Genomic DNA, 18,993 nt, shown 5'->3' on the forward strand with positions numbered 1-18,993 from the left:
AAATGTCTATGTGGTTATTACTGGGATTGTTGTACAATAACACTTGCTTGTTACCTCTATTCTTATACCATGGGACTATACTAGGGCCGCACTTTTTACAAATACTGTATTATACGGGCGCCCGTTATTTTACTTGCTTCCCTCACTTTGATGTACGTCAACAAAAATAAATTATAGGTCTGTTCGATAAGTTCGCAAGTAAAAAGTATTTGCCAGTACTTGCAACTACTTCTCATTTATTGAACAAGTTTGTTATCGAACAGCATTTTGTACAAACTTTTGTGTTATCGAACAGACCTTATTCATATGTTTGTTGTCTTGTTCCACTCGTACATACATACAAGGTTTTTGTTTTGATGGTATTATTGCGGGCGCCACTGAACTAGGGAAATCTCATTTTGAAAAAGTAATTTACGAAATAATGTAGAGGCGTTCGCTATATAACAGAGGCATGTTACAACAAGTAGAAATTTACATTAAGCCACAAATATATAGAGTAAAATTACACTAAAACAAAAGAGAATAAAAAAATTATTTTACGAAACTTAAAGTCTCTTTTCAGTAGAATTTTATTTTAATGTATATTTTCAGAGTTTTATTTTCTCTTGAAGAATATTGAAGTTTCCTCATCTCAGTATATTTTTTTGGAATGCTTGTTTTTGGGGCTTTGCTTGCTTTTGCGCAATGATTACTACACATACATAACTAATAACTAACTTAAGTAATAAATTAATAATTAAATTTTGAGTAAATTTAAAGTCTAGTTAACAATGGACTGGACGATCTGCTGCAGCACGAAGTAAAAGTCGATCATATTCAAAAATGTAGTATTTCTCTTTGTCGGGATAGAATTCCGTAGCCAATTCTTCTACTTCTGTGCGGCAAACAGCCTCATTGAATGCATCAAATGACCGAAGGCTCTGAGCAATTAATGATCTTTGCTCTCTCAGCAGCTCCTCGTTACGGTCAATATTGTGAACATGACACAGGGGTGTGGTGGCGGCTACACCAAACAGGGCCATAGCATCGCCTGTCTGGACCACTACGTTGACGTCTTGTTTCTTGGTCCAGCTCATTATCCAAGATACTACAAAAAAGCAGGCAGCATTCATTGGAAACGATCGTATCAAGGTCGATGTCATACCGCGAAAGAAGAAGCGTACACCGTCACTGTTATAGCCTTTTCGTATACAGTCCATGTATCCATTGTATTTAGGATTTCTGCTATCATCAGCTTGAATGCAGGTTTTTATAACGTCAATGGGATAGGTTGCCAACCAGGAACATATACCGGCCAGACCACCAGCACATAGACCATATAGAACATTTGGTTGACTAGACTGTCGCATCATATATTCGTAGCTCACAAAATAACTGGCAAAACCTAAGGGTGCGAAAAAGGGTAATACATGAATAAAAACTTCTGCAGTGCCGATGAAAAATATCCGCTGCTCACCTGGTACGTCTCTAATGGCTGTGCACAAAAAACCTCTCATTGTGCCGCGCAGGCCTTCATATTTTACAATGTGTTTCAGATACTCTAGTGGTCCCTTGAACTTTTTGCCAGGTGTCGATTCATGTTGTAATTGAAGCCGTGTTTTGGCCAATTCCATGGGTGCACAAACAATGCTTTGGAATAGCCCAGCAACGCCTCCGGCCAGGGCATGTGACGACAAGGAGTCAGGATCCGTTCTTGATCTCTGAACATTGCCATAGACTCCAAATACGATTGCGTTTACGAATCCAATGCCGCCCATTGGACTTGTTATGCCACGGTATAGACCACGCAATTTATCTTGTGCAACAATAGAGGTCATACAGTGCCATGTGCCACGGTATTTGGGATTTTTGGGATCTTGAGTTTGTAAATGAACTTTGACAGTATCCAATGGATGTCCGACCAACACACCAGCACAACCTTAGAAATGAAGAAGAGAGTAAAATTAACAACTCTAGATATTCATGTCAAAGCCATGCAAAAGCTTAAACTTACCTCCAATACAACCAGCCAAAAAGTCCAAAGCCATTTTACGATTCCAAAAATTGTCTGTTGTTGTTAGTTGTGGTTTGCTTTTGTCGTTGTCTTCGTCTCCAATTCCAACTTGGTCCGCTTTTAACTGAAAACGAAATGATAATATTAGGAGTTGCGAATTTTCGTAATTTTTAATGATTATTAAGGCTTTGGATAACTTTAGTGATGAATAAATGAAAATGGTAGGGAAGATTTAAATTTTAAACTGATCCAATGTTCCAACTAAATAGACATATAGGGATATTCACTGAATCATATTCTGAGTCAAATTTATGCTTATCCGTCCGTTCAAAACGTACAGGTCGCATTTATTGTCCGATTCACCTGAAAATTGGGGATGATCATTTTTTAGTCATAGGAATAACGCTATAGCCAATTTTGATGAAATTTGAATTTCGTAACGGAATTTGGTCTTGAAAAAAGTTTGCCAAATTATATTGAAATCGGTTCAAATTTGAATATACCTCCCATATATATTTTCCCCCGATTTTAGGTACTTGATGCACCTCCCTCGCTATGTACGTTAAATTTTTAAGAAATTTGAAATGTGTGAGGGAATTTAAAAAATGTATGCAAAGTTATATTGAAATCGGTTCAGATTTGGATTTAGCTCCAGTATTGCCGAATTTGGCGATTTATCGCCATTTTGTTGATTTTTGGTCCAAAATTGAAAAATTACGATTTGACGATTTTATGGTATAAAATGACGATTTTTCACTTAAGCCAAAATTGCATGTAATAAAATATGATATCTATATTTTGACCAAAATTTCACAAAAGACTTTAAGGAAAATAATGTTGAAAACTCAATTTTATGAGCTTTTTTAATGTTCTTAGCAATATCCAGCCAGATTGGCGATATTTAGGTACTTATCTAGAATACAGGTACATATTTTGATGTATTTTGCCTCATCTTCGAATTACACTGTGCAACATTTTTAAGGTGATCTTGTGCAAACAATTCGAACTGTGGATTTTTTGAAAGTACAGACCCAACGGCAAGAAACCATAGTTGGGTTTTGTTGTGTCAGATCCAGCTCGGATTTTATGGCCCTATCTAAACCTGGTTAAATATTGAGTTTTTAAAGAAATTCAGGGCTATATCTCTGAAACCAGTGCGAATCTTCTTCTGACCTCTGAAGCAAATTTGTAGATAAGAACAAGAATAAAATATTTGGAGAAATAATGAACTCGAAAAACTACATTTATTGCCTCAAATTTCAAAATATATGTAAAAATTCCACAATTTTTATACAATTCACACCGTATCTCCAAAACCGTTAAGTTTTTCTGAATATTTTCTTTTGGAAAAATATTCCCTGGAATGTAATACACAACTCTTCAGAACATGTCATTGTTGTAAAATGCCTCCATGCCTCTATTTTCAGAACATTTTTCAACGACCATTTAATAAAAATGTCAATAATGTAGTGAAATCCGAAATGCGAGAATAAACTGTTGGTGTGAACTGTGTTTGAAATAAGTGTTGTAAAAGATATGATGCAAAATACCGCTGAAACAACATGAAGTAAGCATTTTAGAGTTTCAGAATGTTCTAAAGAATTGTTGAGAACATTATTTGGAAGATTTTTGCAAAAGGTTACTTGGTTCAACTCCCAATAGTTTAGCCGATACTGACCAGAATATTAGCAATTATGTAAAATTTTCTATATTTTATAGATTTTGATGCCCTAGATGGAGTTTTTCCTATATGGTCTGTTCAAAGGATAAGTTCTACTAGTTCAGGGCTACAATATTGCCAACGACAGCAAGGCCCGATAAATGCAAAAAAGTGTAATTTTAGCCCGGTTTAGATGCGGCCATAAAATACGAACTGGATCTGACAGGACAAAACCCTACTAGGGTTTTTGTAGTCTAAATATTTACTATCAAAAAATGCACACTAGAAGTTGTTTGCATTTTCAGTGTTGCATAGTGTTATATCAGCTTAAAATGTATGAGTCCATCTTACTTAACTTCCTAGTAATGCCCCTTTAAGCAATCAGTCAGTTTTAAATGAAAGTTTTTATCGATTTCCGACTGTCCAATAATCAAAATGTACGTGGTTGACAAAAGCTGACATTCAAAACTGTCTGCCTAGTTTTGGAGCATGTTGACGAATTTCCTAATTTTATTGACGATTTCCGATCAAAAAGTGTCGGCAACACTTTTTAGCTCCCAGATATGTGTCCGCCCGCTTTAAGATATTTGGTGCACCAAAGACGCAAATTCTGTTCAATTTTGATGGCATTTGGAAAATTCACCGAATTCGGACTAGAAATAATTTTACAAAATTGAAATCAGTATATAGCTTCCATATATATTTTTGGACGATTTGATGTATTTGATGGAAATTTCCATAATGATATTATATACGGGGATTTGAAGATGAGGTTTTTGATTTCCTTTATTTTTTGCTGTGATAATGCTGCTCATCAGCAAAACATTTAAGTATGTATATTTTCAGATTTTTTTTGAATAAGTGTTCCCGAGTTATCGCGCCTTGGAAAAGTCAAATTCTGTAAAAACTATATGCAAAGAAATACTCATAACTTCTCTAATATTGGCCCAATTTGAAAAATTCTTTTTTTGTATTTTTTGTTGTTTTGTCAGGTATATATTAAAAGATAGAAAAAAATTTTTGCACGGTGGTCTTGGATGCAATTTTCGCGATTTAAAATTTAAAATCAATTTTTATCAATGATTGTACTCTTCGATTTTCATGATATTTGTTTGTATTGAACTACGATTACTTACAAAAATTTAAAATCCTATTTGGTAGTGGGATTCGAATGATTACTATTTTTTCTTAATTTTTTAAAATTTGTCAATACAATTTTTCCTTCATACCAGTGTGAGTCATTTGTTATATATATATATATATATATATATATATATATATATATATATATATATATATTAAATCCCTTAAAAAGTAAACTGTTAAAATGTTATATTATTTGTATCTTAATTGTTAATATTTAAAAATTTTTAACTAGGTTTAGTAAAAAGTGTTTATTACCTTTTCAAAGAAATTCTTGTTAAAAAATATATGACAAAATATTTTCAAAAAATAAAGTATTTTGTCTCAATTTATACGATAAATATATGGGGATTTCTGAGTGAAAGCGGACACTTTTTCAAAATGAGGTTTTTGATTTTATTTATTTTTTTGCTGTGGTGATGCTGCTCTTCAGCAAAAAATTTCAGTATATTTTCAGAGATATGACGCATTGAAAAAGTCGAATTCTGCAAAAACTATATGCAAAGAAATTCTAATAACTTCTTTAATAATGGTCCAATTTGAACAAATCTTTTTTGTATGTTTTATCAGGTATTTAATAAAAATTAGAAAAAAATTCAGTGGGCGCGATTTAATATTTTAAATCAATGTTTAACCCCTTCGATCTTTTGAATTTTTTTTGTATTAAACTACGATCAATTACAAAAATTTGAAGTCCTAATTGGAATTAAAATTTTTGTAATTGATGTAGTTTAAAAAAATCGAATAAAAATTGATTTTAAATATTAAATCGCGAAAAAAAAAACAAAACATACAATTTTTTTTCAAATTAAAGAAGTTATGAGTATTTTTTTGCATATAGTTTTTACAGAATTCGAATTTTTCGAAAAAATCTGAAAATATACTGAAATGTTTTGCTGATGAGCAGCATCACCACAGAAAAAATAAAGGAAATCAAAAACCTCTTTTTGAAAAAGTGTCCGATTTCACTTAGAAATCCCCATATACAAAACACATCTAAACTAGTTCAAATTTAGTAACTCATTTTTAACGCAGTTGCAGTTGATCAATCGAACTGAAACTTTGCACACTTTTTAGATTTGGATGACAATACATGAATATAAAAACAAAATCAATATGGGTCTATTTTTTCTTATAGCCCCCATATAGCGGTACCACCCGATTTAAAGTATTTTAAGGATTCTATCTTCATTTTTTGGCTGTAATTTGGCATTTGGGTTCCCAATGGTACAGAAAATTCCTCACCAAAAATGTTGGACATAGGCCAATGTTTTGGTATAGCTTCCATATAGCGGTACCACCCGATTTCAGATATTTTCATGATGGAATCTCTCAAATAAATCGCTTGTCGTTTAATATTGTCACAATTTTTAATTCAAATGCCAGCATTTTACTTGAGAAATTCTATCATGAAAAATGATTTTCTATGTAGTTTTAAGTGCATTTATAAATAAAACAGTATAGCTTAATTTTTTAATAATATATACTTCTCTTTTAAGGTAGAATTAGACGTTATGGCTACGCCATATCCATAGAAAACCAAAACCTAATTGGTTTCATATGGTTGTGGCTGTGGCATTATGTTAAGTTACTACTAATTGATTACATTGATTTCCATAGGTTTGGTTCAATCAGCAGATTGATATGGCCTTATGGCGTTATGGTTATGTCACGTCTAATTCTACCTTTAATTTGTACACATTAGCCAGGATTTGCTTTGGCGGCTAAGGTGTAGCATCGCCTTATAATTTGCACAAAGTGCATACACTTTTTATGCGCATCCGATTTCACTATCATCCATGAAAAAATACATCGATCTAAACCTATTTCGATAAAATCCATCAAGAACCGTGGATGTAGCATCGCACACTATTTTTGGGATAAGTCGGATACAGCTCCCATGCCACTAAATTTTTTAAACCGCTGTTTTCGCAAAAACGCGAGTGATGTGTCAGTTTCTTCATTGACAAGGAAACTATCCACAGAAAACGAGATTAAGTCCCCGATGCTTTCAAAAAACATTGTTCGCACATTTTTCGGTTTTTGCAGTTGCTGTTTTCGCCGTTCTAGCGGATGTATTTTCACGATCTATGATTTATATGATCCGGACCGTTAAAAAACTAAAATATCTTGGGGTCCCAGCACAATCAAAAGGATATTGAAAATACTGTACCCAAAAAATAGGGTATTTCGAAAAAATATCGCACTAAATGTTGGCCTTTGACAGTGGATTACTGCGATGCTGTGTGGGCTACATAGTCAATATACATGCATAATCGCGAGTACTTTAATCCTATTAATAGTTCTTAGAAAAAGCTAATTCGCGTCCCTGTTAAATAAAAAAAAAAAAAAAAAAAGACACCTAAAATCTGGCTTCAAAATGTCAGCATCCATAAAAGGCAGATGCAGTGGAAATTTTGAAAAGTGATACATTAGAAGTGTAATCTTCATTTTGTATTCTTCTACTTTTACTTTGGGCAGATATCCGTACTTTAAACGGTTTGACCAGCAATCAAATAATAACCTAAAAAAACTTGTTTGCTTCAACGTGTTTTTACCTATTTTTAATCGTTTACGCGGTCATAGGTTCCCCGCAAATTAAATTTTTTAGCCACATTTTTGAGCTTCGATCAAAAACACTTTATTTGGTCCATCTATGGTCATATTTTGTGGTATTATAATAGTGCAAACCTTGGCTTCATCAATGTTATTTTTTTTTACTTTCCCTCATATACACTTTGATGCGACCAAAAAATGTGCCTCATCGAAATAACGATTTTAGACCCCAAGTGTGTTTGGACGATATTCGTTTCAGACAATTTGGAATCGATTTAGCCATGTCCGTCCGTCCGTCTGTCTGGCTGGTTGGTGCGCACGAAAACGCTCGAACGGACCAATCGTTTGTGTGGGGTAGGTACCTCCCACACAAAATTCGAATAAAGTGAAGTTTAAGAGCTCCTCTCGATAGTTTTGAAATTTTTTCACTAGGTTGTCCTTGCGGCTCCCTTTACGACGGTACAATTTTTTGGGCGCAAGTCCATACTTCCGAGATAATGACCTAAAAGCTCCAAGAATCCCTGAAACATCAATTAAAATGGCAAATCCGCTAGATAATTCTCGCAGGGAGTTTCTGATTGGTTGAAACTTTGCACATCGTATTATTTCATCCAGTCATGTATCAGGTTGGAATATGGACTATATCGGTCCACTCTTTCGGATACCTCCCACACAAAATTCGAAAAAAAGTGATGTTTAAGGGCTCCTCTTGGATGGTTTTGATTCCTTTTTCAGTACTTTGTCCTACCGACCCCATTTACAACGGTATAATTTTTTCCGGAGCAAGTCCATACTTCCTGAGATAATGAGCCAAAATTTTATAATTTCGATGTATTTCGAGTTCTCTATGAATAAGAGGTTTGTTTACTAAAAATTGTTTGTATACGTCGATGATTACGGTAGCTAAAGATTCAACGTATTTTAAAGCAAACTGGTGATACAAAATCAATATATTTTATATACGGCATAATTGGTCAGTGGCTGAGGGCACATCTACGTCAGCATAGCTGACTGATACTTTCTTACTTCTTTTTCTATTGACTTGAATCTAATTTTTAAGGTTGCACGTGAATGACCTCAAAATTAGAGTTGTACAATCTAGTTCATTTGAAAGATCTATTTCAATCGCTCAGCTCTTTAAACTGAACTAGGTCAGTAATCTAGTTCATAGTTCACTGTCCAGTTCAATCATTGGGATCAAAATCGTTCAACGGCTCTTAATCGGTCGTTTGATGAAAACGCATACATAGGTACACCAAATACAAACAAAAGACTAATATAATTTAACTACTACATACAAAAATATTACATTTGCATAGTTTTATTGCATTCTTAAAGAAAGATTAATTAATTTTAGAAAAACATCATTAATTTAGGTGGCTGGCAAAAAATCGTATGTTGTGTGTGTGTGTAGAAATTGTCATTGCAAAAAAGCTTTGTGTGTGTTTCTTTTTATTTTTCCCCCTTTTTTATACCCTCCACCATAGGATGGGGGTATATTAAGTTTGTCACTACGTTTGTAACTACTCGAAATAATCATTGTAGACCCCACAAAGTATATATATTCTTGATCAGCGTGCAATTCTACATCGATATAGCCATGTCCGTCCGTCTGTCTGTCTGTCCGTCTGTCCGTCTGTCCGTCTGTGGAAATCACTCTAGCGTCCGAACGGATTGACGTAGGTTGATGAAATTTTGGGAAAATATGTTATATTTACGTAGGACTTTTGGTATTGAAAGCGGGCTATGTAGGTCCACGCTTTCGTATAGCCCCCATACAAAATGACGCGTGACGCGTCGTCGTTTTAAGGAATTTTTAAGATATTTGGCCCATTTTACCACCGAATTGGTTGTAATTTGGTACTTTGTGTCTCCAGAGGCCAAAAAATATTTCTACCAAAGTTGGGTTATATAGGTCCACGTTTTGGTATAGCCCCCATATAAGGCCCCATATAAAGTACGCGTCATTTTAACATATTTTGAATGTATTAGACCCATTTGACCACAGAATTGGTTGTAATTTGGTATTTTGTGTCTTCAGAGGCCAGAAAACATTCTTACCAAAGTTGGGTTATATAGGTCCACGTTTTGGTATAGTCCCCACATAAGACCCCTTATAAAGTACGCGTCATTTTAATATATTTTGAATGTATTAGACCCATTTGACCAAAGAATCGGTTGCAACTTTGTATTTTGTGTTTCCAGAGGCTAAGAAACATTTCTACCATAAAATGTTTATATAGGTCCACGTGTTGATATAGCCCCCATAATACAAATCTCCCGATTTTCGATATTTTGGACGTTTTAGCCTCATTATCACACCGATATGGCTGAAATTTGGTATTTAGTCTTCTTTAGGCGTATAAAACTTTACCCCAGAAATTTGTAGGTATAGGTCCACGCCATCATATAGCCCCCATAGAACGGTACCTTCCGAATTTCGGTATTTTGAAGGTAGTGGCCACATTAATCCACCGAAACGGCTGAAATTTGTGGTGGAGGGTATACAAAGTTCGGCCCGACCGAACTTAACGCTTTTCTTACTTGTTTCTATTCAAAAAGGCAGATTGAATCTGGATTCGACATATGGTAAAATGTTATGTCTCGTATGTTTTTGTAGAAATCTTCATTTTCGGACAGCTATTCCACGTACCTTGATCCAAAACAAACAAACTGATCACATTACAAAGGCATCCCTTAACATAGACGACGCCGTCACTTTATGTATGTGTGAACGACATGTTGAACTAGATTGTGAATCGTTCGTTGATCGTACGGTCACCGACTGATTATAGTTCAGTGAACTATTGAACTATAATGAACTATATCGACTGATCTAGTTCATACGCTCTTTTCAATTAATCGTTCAATTGAACTAGTTCGTTCATGATCTATACAACTCTACTCAAAATCAGCTTGCCGAAAATGTATTACAAATTAAGTGATTAGAACTTATTTCAAGTACACACATCACATGACAACACATTTCACGTGATTGCAGGCAGCTATTTCTAGTTTAAGATTAGACCAATAATAAACTTGACTACAATAATAACAATAATTAATAAACAAATTATGTAATTTTTTTTATAATATAATCTAACAGCATAGGTAATGAAAATAATCCTAATCAAATATAGAAAATCGGATCAACTCAGTTCGAAAGTATAATTTAATCTTTTAATATAAATAGAATACACTAATCACATCTAATTTTTAACTTAATATTTTGTTTAACTCAAAGAGTGGCATAACTAAAAAATGCGCTTTTTTGAGTTAGCAATTTTCGTTTTTTGGGCGCTGGAATTTTGGAAGATGGGCTATATTGGTCCATGTTTTGATATAGCCCCCATATAACGGTAAAACCCGATTTCTGTCATTTTGATGTTTTTATACACATTTTCAGACCGAATTAGCTGTAATTAGGCATTTGATGTTCATAGTGGTAAGAAAGTTTCTCCATTAAAATTTTTGGACATTTTCCATGTTTTTGTATAGCCTACATATAACGGTACCACCCTATTTCAATTATTTTAAAGATATGTATCTACATTATATGTCTGAAGTTGTTTAAACTAATCAAACAAACTTCTCCACCAAAAATATATGGGTGCACTTTTTGTCATAGACGCTATAAACCGGTACCGCCCGATTTCAGGTATTTTTAATTTGTCATTCCGTTTGTAACACATTGAAATACTCGTCGATGACCTTATAAAGTATATGAGGAAAAGACAATTTTTTTTGTTTTCCATCGAATAAAAATTGAATTTTTTTTAAGCTACACAAAAGATTTTTGTAACATGGATTGAGAAAAATTTCCAATTCTCAAATCTGTTCGAGATAAATTAGTATCTCGAACAGATTGCGCGTAAAAATTATAGCGATTTCAATTCCGATAATCAGAAAAAATCTTAAAAAGGCGCTACTCATTATATTGAGAAACATTGTAAATTAATGGCTTCCTACATACCATAGGATTACTGAGGTCCCATAACTTTAGTGAGAAAGTTGTAAATTTTCGCGGAAAAGTGGAACGAATTAAAAAACTTGATAGTTTGCCACATGTTTTAATAAAATTCGAGACAGCACTTCATGGAAATAAGCAATTGTGGAAACGCAAATAGTTCACCAAATGAGGATTATATAGTGGACCACCGAATATCATCAGAACATCCAAGCGTAGAAGAAATCGCTAGTGTAATTAAAAAACTAAAAACAAATAAATCGCCAGGAGAAGATGGTATACCCCCGGAGCTTTTACAGTCAAACCCAATCGCTTCAGCCGAATTACTATTCCCACACATATTTGAAACATGGTCCAACGAAATATTTCCCAGCCAGTGGACAAACGGTGCCATTATAAAGCTACACAAGAAAAACGACCGGAAAGACTGTAACAATTGGAGAGGCATCACGTTACTTAATACAGTATACAAAATAGTAGCCACTATAATCAACAACAGGTTACACTGTGTGGAAGAATCTTTACGCGAAGAACAAGCTGGGTTCAGACCAGCTAACACACTGCGTATTATAATCGCAGACTAACACACTGCGTATTATAATCGAACAGTTAGTCGAATGGAGGTCCCCACTTTACTTGGTATTCGTCGACTTCAAAAAAGCATTCGATTCTGTACTGCGAAGTGCAATTTGGTCGGCATTGAAGAAAAAGGGAGTACCCCAGAAAATAATAAATCTAATTAAAGCTATGTATTCAAACACAAAACTACATGTGCGCCACAACGGAACAACCAGCGATTTATTTGAAACAAATACAGGAGTTAAACAGGGGTGTCCGTTATCCCCGCTCCTATTTGCCATCACGTTGGATCAAATAATGCTACAACTCGAATCCAAGAAAAAAGGAATTGTTTGGAATTTATATCGGAAACTAGAGGACCTTGACTCCGCAGATGACATCTGTTTACTCTCCCATAAATTTACCGATATGCAAGAAAAACTCAACGAGCTTGTCAAATTGGCCAAAAAACGGTATTTAGAAATAAACATAGAAAAGACAAAAGCAATGCGGATAAACAACACTACAAATATGCACATACATATAGAGAATCAACAGATAGAATACGATACGTACGTTTTGCTACCTGGGTAGTGTAATGTCAGAAGATGGAGGAATCGATAATGATGTTTATAACCGACTCAGTAAAGCACGCGCAGCTTTCAGTCGACTGAATAACATATGGCGAGGCACACAAATTTCACTGAAGACGAAACTACGAATCTTCAACGCTTGTGTAAAATCCACCCTACTTTATGGTAGCGAAACTTGGAAAACTACGACAAATGTGATCCATAGACTACAGGCATTCGTGAACAAATGCCTCCGTATAATATGTCGTATATTTTGGCCAAACCGAATTACAAATTCTGATCTGTGGATAATGACAAGTGAAGAACCCATAATCCGCCAAATAACAAGAAGGAAGTGGAAATGGATAGGCCATACGCTACGGAAGCCGCAGCATAGTATTGCTAGAATGGTAGCAGACGTCCTGGACGACCAAGAAGCACATGGCGAAGAACGATATTGCATGAAATGGAAAAGCAAAACACAAACTTTGAAAATTTAAAAAATATTTGTTACGATAAAGTAAGATGGAATTCTCTTGTAGAAGCCCTATGTTCCCAAGCGGAATAAATAAAGGAATAAAAAAATGCATCTTAAATATATTTAAAAATATATGTACATAATGTAAACATCTCGAACATTCAAATGAAACCAAAACTTTACAAATCTGTTTAGCGGTTCGCATATTATAGCAAAAACAAACAAAAAAAAAATATATTGAGCAAATTAAAAAAAAAAACGTTTGTAAGAAAAAATAATTTTTCCAAATTTATTTTGTGAGTTAGTTTAAGAAAATGTAGGAAAACTAGGTCGGAGTTATTCATCTATTTTAGGTAAAATTCAGGCAAAAACGCACATTTATCATTGTAATCATTTCCCGAATTCACGATTACATCTTGAGAAAGATAGAGAAGATGTTTATATAAATTTTGTGTGCCTTTCAAATAGTCCGGTCAAAATAGACATTGAAATAGCAAAAATTCCCACAGAGCTGAATTTTGGTGGAGAGCTAGGGTTTGCCATTAGAAGCAACGTCCTAAAAGTCCCCATCGATACCATGTGTGCAATAAAAATTATTCGGGGTCAAAGGTCAAATTTTAGGGGCTTTTAGGTTTTCGGATTTATTTCATGAAAACGGTTGATCTAATCAAAAAGTGACTGAAGTAAATATTGTGGACAGAAAAATTATCTACAAGTTTGACCTTTATAATGTTTTACCTAGAAGGAACCATTCTTGAGATATAGCTGTTCTAAAAAACACATGATTTTATGCACTTATAAGGGAAATATGCACATATTCAGACGAACCCGCTAAAATAAGCGAAGTAATCGGGTCTGTCACCCCAAAAAATATATATTTTCTTTAAGAGCGAAATTATAGCTATCTTCTAAAAAAATCCCAACAAAATCGGAGCGAGTTTAGTAGAGTTATTCAATGTTGGGGTCATTTTATGCAAAAATATCCCATTTAACCAACATGTATAACCGAAAGCCCAAAGGGAACGACCCCAATGAAAACTCTCCGATTTTGTTCAAGTTTTGTCCGAAGGTAGGGTTTGTTGCGCTGATTATGGAGATGTATAATTTTCCACGGTTGCGGATCAGGTTCGCGGTTATTCGACTCGAAAGGCCAAATTTAAAAACCGGGTTAGACCCGGTTCTACTGAACCGATTACTGCAAAGTGGATATCGTTTGAAAGCTTACGGAAGTATCTAACACGTAGTGTCGTTACTTTAACCGGCTCGCCTTATAATGTACTTACGCGGCTAATTTTTTATTTGACTTTTAGATCGCGATATCTCGAAAATGGTAAGTCTTTTTTAAGAATCATTAAGACGACTCTTGTAGACAATTATTGAATCTACAACTTTTACTTTAGCCGGCTTTTGCTAAGTCTTACCGTTTTTGAGAAAAATTAAAAAAACTGAATGATGCCTCCAAAAATGACCTTTGACCCCGAATAACTTGTTTTGCACAGATGGGATCGGTGGGGACTTTTAGGACGTTGCTTCTAATGGCTAACCCTAGCTCTCCACCAAAATTCAGCTTTGTGGGAATTTTAGCTATTTCCCCCTTATACGCATGTCTATTTTGACCGGACTAAAAGGGGAATAATTTTGAAGGAAAACTGTATCGGGTAATATACATTTTGAAATGCGTGTAAATCGCGAAATCCCCAAAATTACTTGATACAACGAATTGTTTTCGTTTCGTTTCCAATTTCACTTTCAACCGAGAAAAAATACATGAATCTAAACCTATTTCAATAAAATCCATCAAGAACCGTGGATGTAGCATCACAAAGTATTTTTGGGATAAATCGGATACAATTTCTATACCGCTTAACTTTTTGAACCTCTGTTTGCGCAAACACGCGAGTGATGTGTCGGTTTCTTAATTGAAAAAGAAACGATCCACAGAAAACGCGATTAAATTGGGGATATTTTCAAAAACATTTTTCGCAAATTTCTCAATTTTTTCAGTAGCCGTTTCGCCGATCTACCCGATTGATTTTCACGATCTATGATTTATATGATGCGGACAGCAGAAAAACTAAAATATCGCGGGGTACCAGCATACTCAAAAGGATAATGTAAATACTGTATCCAAAAAATAGTTTTTTTTAGAAAAAAATATCGCAATTACATTTTGGCATAGATTACTGTGATGCTGTGTAGGCTACATAGTCAATATACATATCAAATTATGCGTAATCGCGAGTACTTTTGTACTATGATTGGATTGTTGGAATACCCGAGTGCGCTTCCAAGTTAAATCAAAAATATCAGCATCCATAAAAGATGGATGCAGTGGAAATTTTGAGAAGTGCTACTTTAGAAGTTTAATTTTATATTCGTCTACTTTTACTTTGGACAGATATACGTCATTTGAATGGTTTAACCGGCAGTCGAATGACAATGTAAAAAACCTCGATAGCTTCAACGTGTTTTTGCTTATGTTTATTCATTTACGCGGGCATAACTTCCACGCAAATACAATTTGTTTCCTAAGTTTTTTTATACAAAGTTCGGCCCGCCCCAACTTATTGCCGTTCTTACTTGTTTGCACCAAAAATTGTAGGCACGGACGTGCAAAAATCGGCTCAGAAAGTAAAAGGAACTATTGGTCTATCTCATTTCCTGATGCATGTTTTGTAGTGTATAAAAGCTCTCCGAACAATTGAGTATCAAATAAGATTTGTGTGATATGTTCAGCATCCCATCAGAGAAGGTTATACGAGATGCGAAAGTGAATAGAAAGAACAACCTAAAAATAAAGTTCCACAGCTTACTCGCCTATGCAGATGGCATCGATAATTCTTCGGGAACTTAAAAAATTGGCTTTAGCAAACTGTAAACCGCAAAAAGACCGTGTTAATGGTATTAATCCACAAAACATCGAAAGACTCTGAAAGATAGTGGTAGTTGGAAACTAGAACTTTCAGGTAAGACGCGATTTTTTCTTCAGATAACATCAGCTTAGAGATAAAATGGGGCATAATATTGGCTTATAAATGCTACTTGGGAACGGCAATAAAAGTTACTCGCCAGTCAAATGTCACTTCATATAATGCACTGATATCATGTTGTTATATACGTATATGGTTCAGAAGCATTTGTACCGCTAACAGCAGACGGAGCTTTGTGCTTCCAAACAATATTGTTCGGAATGATTTTTTGGTATATTCAATAGGTACTCGTATATTCATCTATGTATTTAGAACAATTCGAAGGAACTTGAGTAAAGTTTAGATGCAGATAATGATTTGACGCTGGTGTAAACACTTACGCAGTAATTTTTATTTTGTCTATTTTCGCTGTGCAGCAGAAAATCTATTTATGTGTGTTGTGTTTATTCGGATAATTGTGGGTCTTATAGTCTTAAGTTTACCCAGTAGTGCAAATGCCACTGAACACAATTAGGAAATAAACCGAATATACAATCAAATGCATAGTGTTGGACTGCACCATTCGTGAAATCTGTTCGATTTATTGTCGTTAGGCGGGTACACTTTAAAATTGTCACTTTAACGAACACTCAAACTAGCTCGTTTCCGGCAATTTTCGATAAGCGTTATATTGACGACCCGACCGGAATTTTGCAAATAATGTCGAAAATTCTCGCAACTTTTTGCGACAACGGTTCACTGATGACTAAAAACAATTTTAGGCAGATGATGCCCTGTCCGTTGTGGGATAGAAGAATTTTAAAATGCTGTCTCAGAATTTTTGTCTCTCAACTTTCTGTTCACTAGAAGCTTAAACGACTATAAACTGAGACTGTCTCACAAATTATGATTCTAAAAAGTAATAACACACCGTAATAGCATAACAAAGATAAGGAGGATTTATTCCACTACTACAGCGCATTCAGGAAAAAATACCAATACCGTTCTCCGCTGCCACTACCCGTTTCACCATACCACAGGCCCATTGATTCGACCACCAATACAATCCCAGTTCGTTCTGTATCATTGTCGGTTGTCGAAGACTAGCCGATGTTCGAATTTTAAGGTTATCAGCAATTGATACACGGCGCAAAATGTCCAGAATCCATTTGAAAAGTTTATTTGCTTGTGAGGTGGTACATATACACACATATGTATATAGTATGTAGCTTATGAGTGATTCTTTATAATTCCTTACTGTACTGTTCATAATTATCTTATTATTGGGATGTGTAACGGAAAAGCATAAAAATCGTTCAAATGGAATATTAAATGTGAACTTTTGACAAATTTACTGCCAGGAAAATTTATTGCCAGTGCAGCTGAAAGTTGGAAAAATCTAGAGGTGGCCTGTGTAAATGCAGGTTAATGGAAAAACACAAAAATCTTGTTAAAATGGAATATTATATGTAAACTTAAGAAGAGACTGATAAGAAGCCATGAAATATGCAATTCTGTGTTACAGCGGTGACGTTGTCCGTGCCGTTGATTGATTTAAAATATAATCACAAATCGAATCATTATCCCTCCATCTTTTAATCAATGAGAAAGCGTAATATTTGAACTTTACCTTTTCGCTGCTGCAAAATAGCCATAGTGAGGTATTGGACGTCATAATCTTCGTATGCGTACGCAAAAATTGTTGTTAAATTTTTAATATGATGTTTTTGTTTTTTTAATGACAATAACAAATGTTATCATTGTATTTATTGTTAGTTTTCTTTTTGTACTATTTTGAATTACGATTTGAGTTTAGGTTTATACTTAACCAAATGCGTGTGCGTAAGATTTTACTCACCACAAACGCTAAATACAAGGACACAAATTAGTGAAGATTGGACAAAATGCATATGTTGTTTACAAAGTACCATATAACATATTAATACGTATATTATTTTTGTCAGATATTTACAGCCTATTCATGTATGTCGACCGAAAGGTTTTTTGCGCTTCGGAAGTGGAAAAAAATCGTTTTCTGTTCATGTAAACGCCTTCGAAACGAAAATCTATGCGACCGACAAGCCATACGAAATAACACGTAAACGTACACTTTTCCATTAAATTTGGGTTTATGTATTTCGAAAGGACTGTCTCTTACTAGGCGTTTACACCAGACAGTCTGCCTTCAAATACAACTCTGATTCACTAACACATACATACATTTGTCGGTTGTCTTCCAGCTGTCCATCATTTTTCCACAGACAGTCGGGTTAACAAATTTTTGACATTTTTGTGAAAAAGAAGTGAGATGATAATTCAAATGTGCCGAAAACAAAATGTGTGAACGTAAAACGAAACGGAATCGACGATTTTTATTCATAATTTTACAACTGTTTTTGCAGTTGTCTGGACGCCTACGTCACACAGGCAAATTTTGGACTTTTGACAATCAATACATGAACTCTACTGTCCTGTCATGTGTAAACGCAGGATTATAGAAAGAGAATGTTAAAATCACTCACTTGGTTTGTAGCTGCCGAGTAGAACGTAAACTCGCGAATAACACCGAAAATCTTAAAACAAATTTATTCAACACATTCTTGAAACAAAATATGTAAAAATTTTATAGACACGTTTTAATGGCGGTTTCATTCATTATTTGGAAGAAATCAATAAAATAAAATAATTCAAAATACCGACACATTTTATTTTTCAAACAAAACAAATCACACATATTCCAATGCTTGTATGTATATGTGGATTTTGTTTTCATTTCTCATTTGGCTCTCATTTATAAACATAGGATACGTAACGGCATTCGCACGATAGTTTGCGAAATACATGAACGCATTTTTAGACGAAAGTGAGTGACTGCTTTCCTTTCGTACAAGTTTCCGTGCGACATACATGAACAGGTGGTTAATGTAAATCCCAACTTAAATGTCGCATTTTATTAAAATCTGTCTCGAAGGTCGCCCCAGGCGGATAGTGGGGGAGGGATGGTACTACTTTGTGACGTGACAAGTATGGGGTAGTGTGGTACCATCACCTACCTCTGGAAACCTTCAGTTTCCCGCGGACAAAAAAGTGACTACAGGGACTCTGCCTAGTTATGTGCCATGTACACATAGCTTGCCGGTCTCAAGCCCGGATAAAG

General features: G+C 34.8%; 1 protein-coding gene across 2 annotated transcripts; it reads right to left on the reverse strand.

Annotated features, from left to right (window-relative positions):
• Positions 1 to 531: 531 nt before the first annotated feature.
• Positions 532 to 17,622, reverse strand: LOC141392956 (mitochondrial basic amino acids transporter). 2 transcript variants are annotated; one of them, XM_073965920.1, is made up of 4 exons: positions 17,467 to 17,622; positions 1,994 to 2,117; positions 1,457 to 1,918; positions 532 to 1,384 (listed from the first exon to the last, which is right to left on the reverse strand). In XM_073965920.1, the coding sequence occupies exons 1-4, from the start codon at positions 17,509 to 17,511 to the stop codon at positions 765 to 767; spliced, it is 1,251 nt and encodes a 416-aa protein (XP_073822021.1). In that variant the 5' UTR covers positions 17,512 to 17,622; the 3' UTR covers positions 532 to 764. The 2 variants fall into 2 exon arrangements, with proteins under 2 accessions (XP_073822021.1, XP_073822022.1); XM_073965921.1 differs by lacking the exon at positions 17,467 to 17,622 and adding an exon at positions 16,238 to 16,768.
• Positions 17,623 to 18,993: the final 1,371 nt, after the last annotated feature.

This window comes from Musca autumnalis, unplaced genomic scaffold (genome assembly GCF_047663935.1).
Source record: "Musca autumnalis isolate F117 unplaced genomic scaffold, ASM4766393v1 scaffold_2, whole genome shotgun sequence".
NCBI lineage: Eukaryota > Metazoa > Arthropoda > Insecta > Diptera > Muscidae > Musca > Musca autumnalis.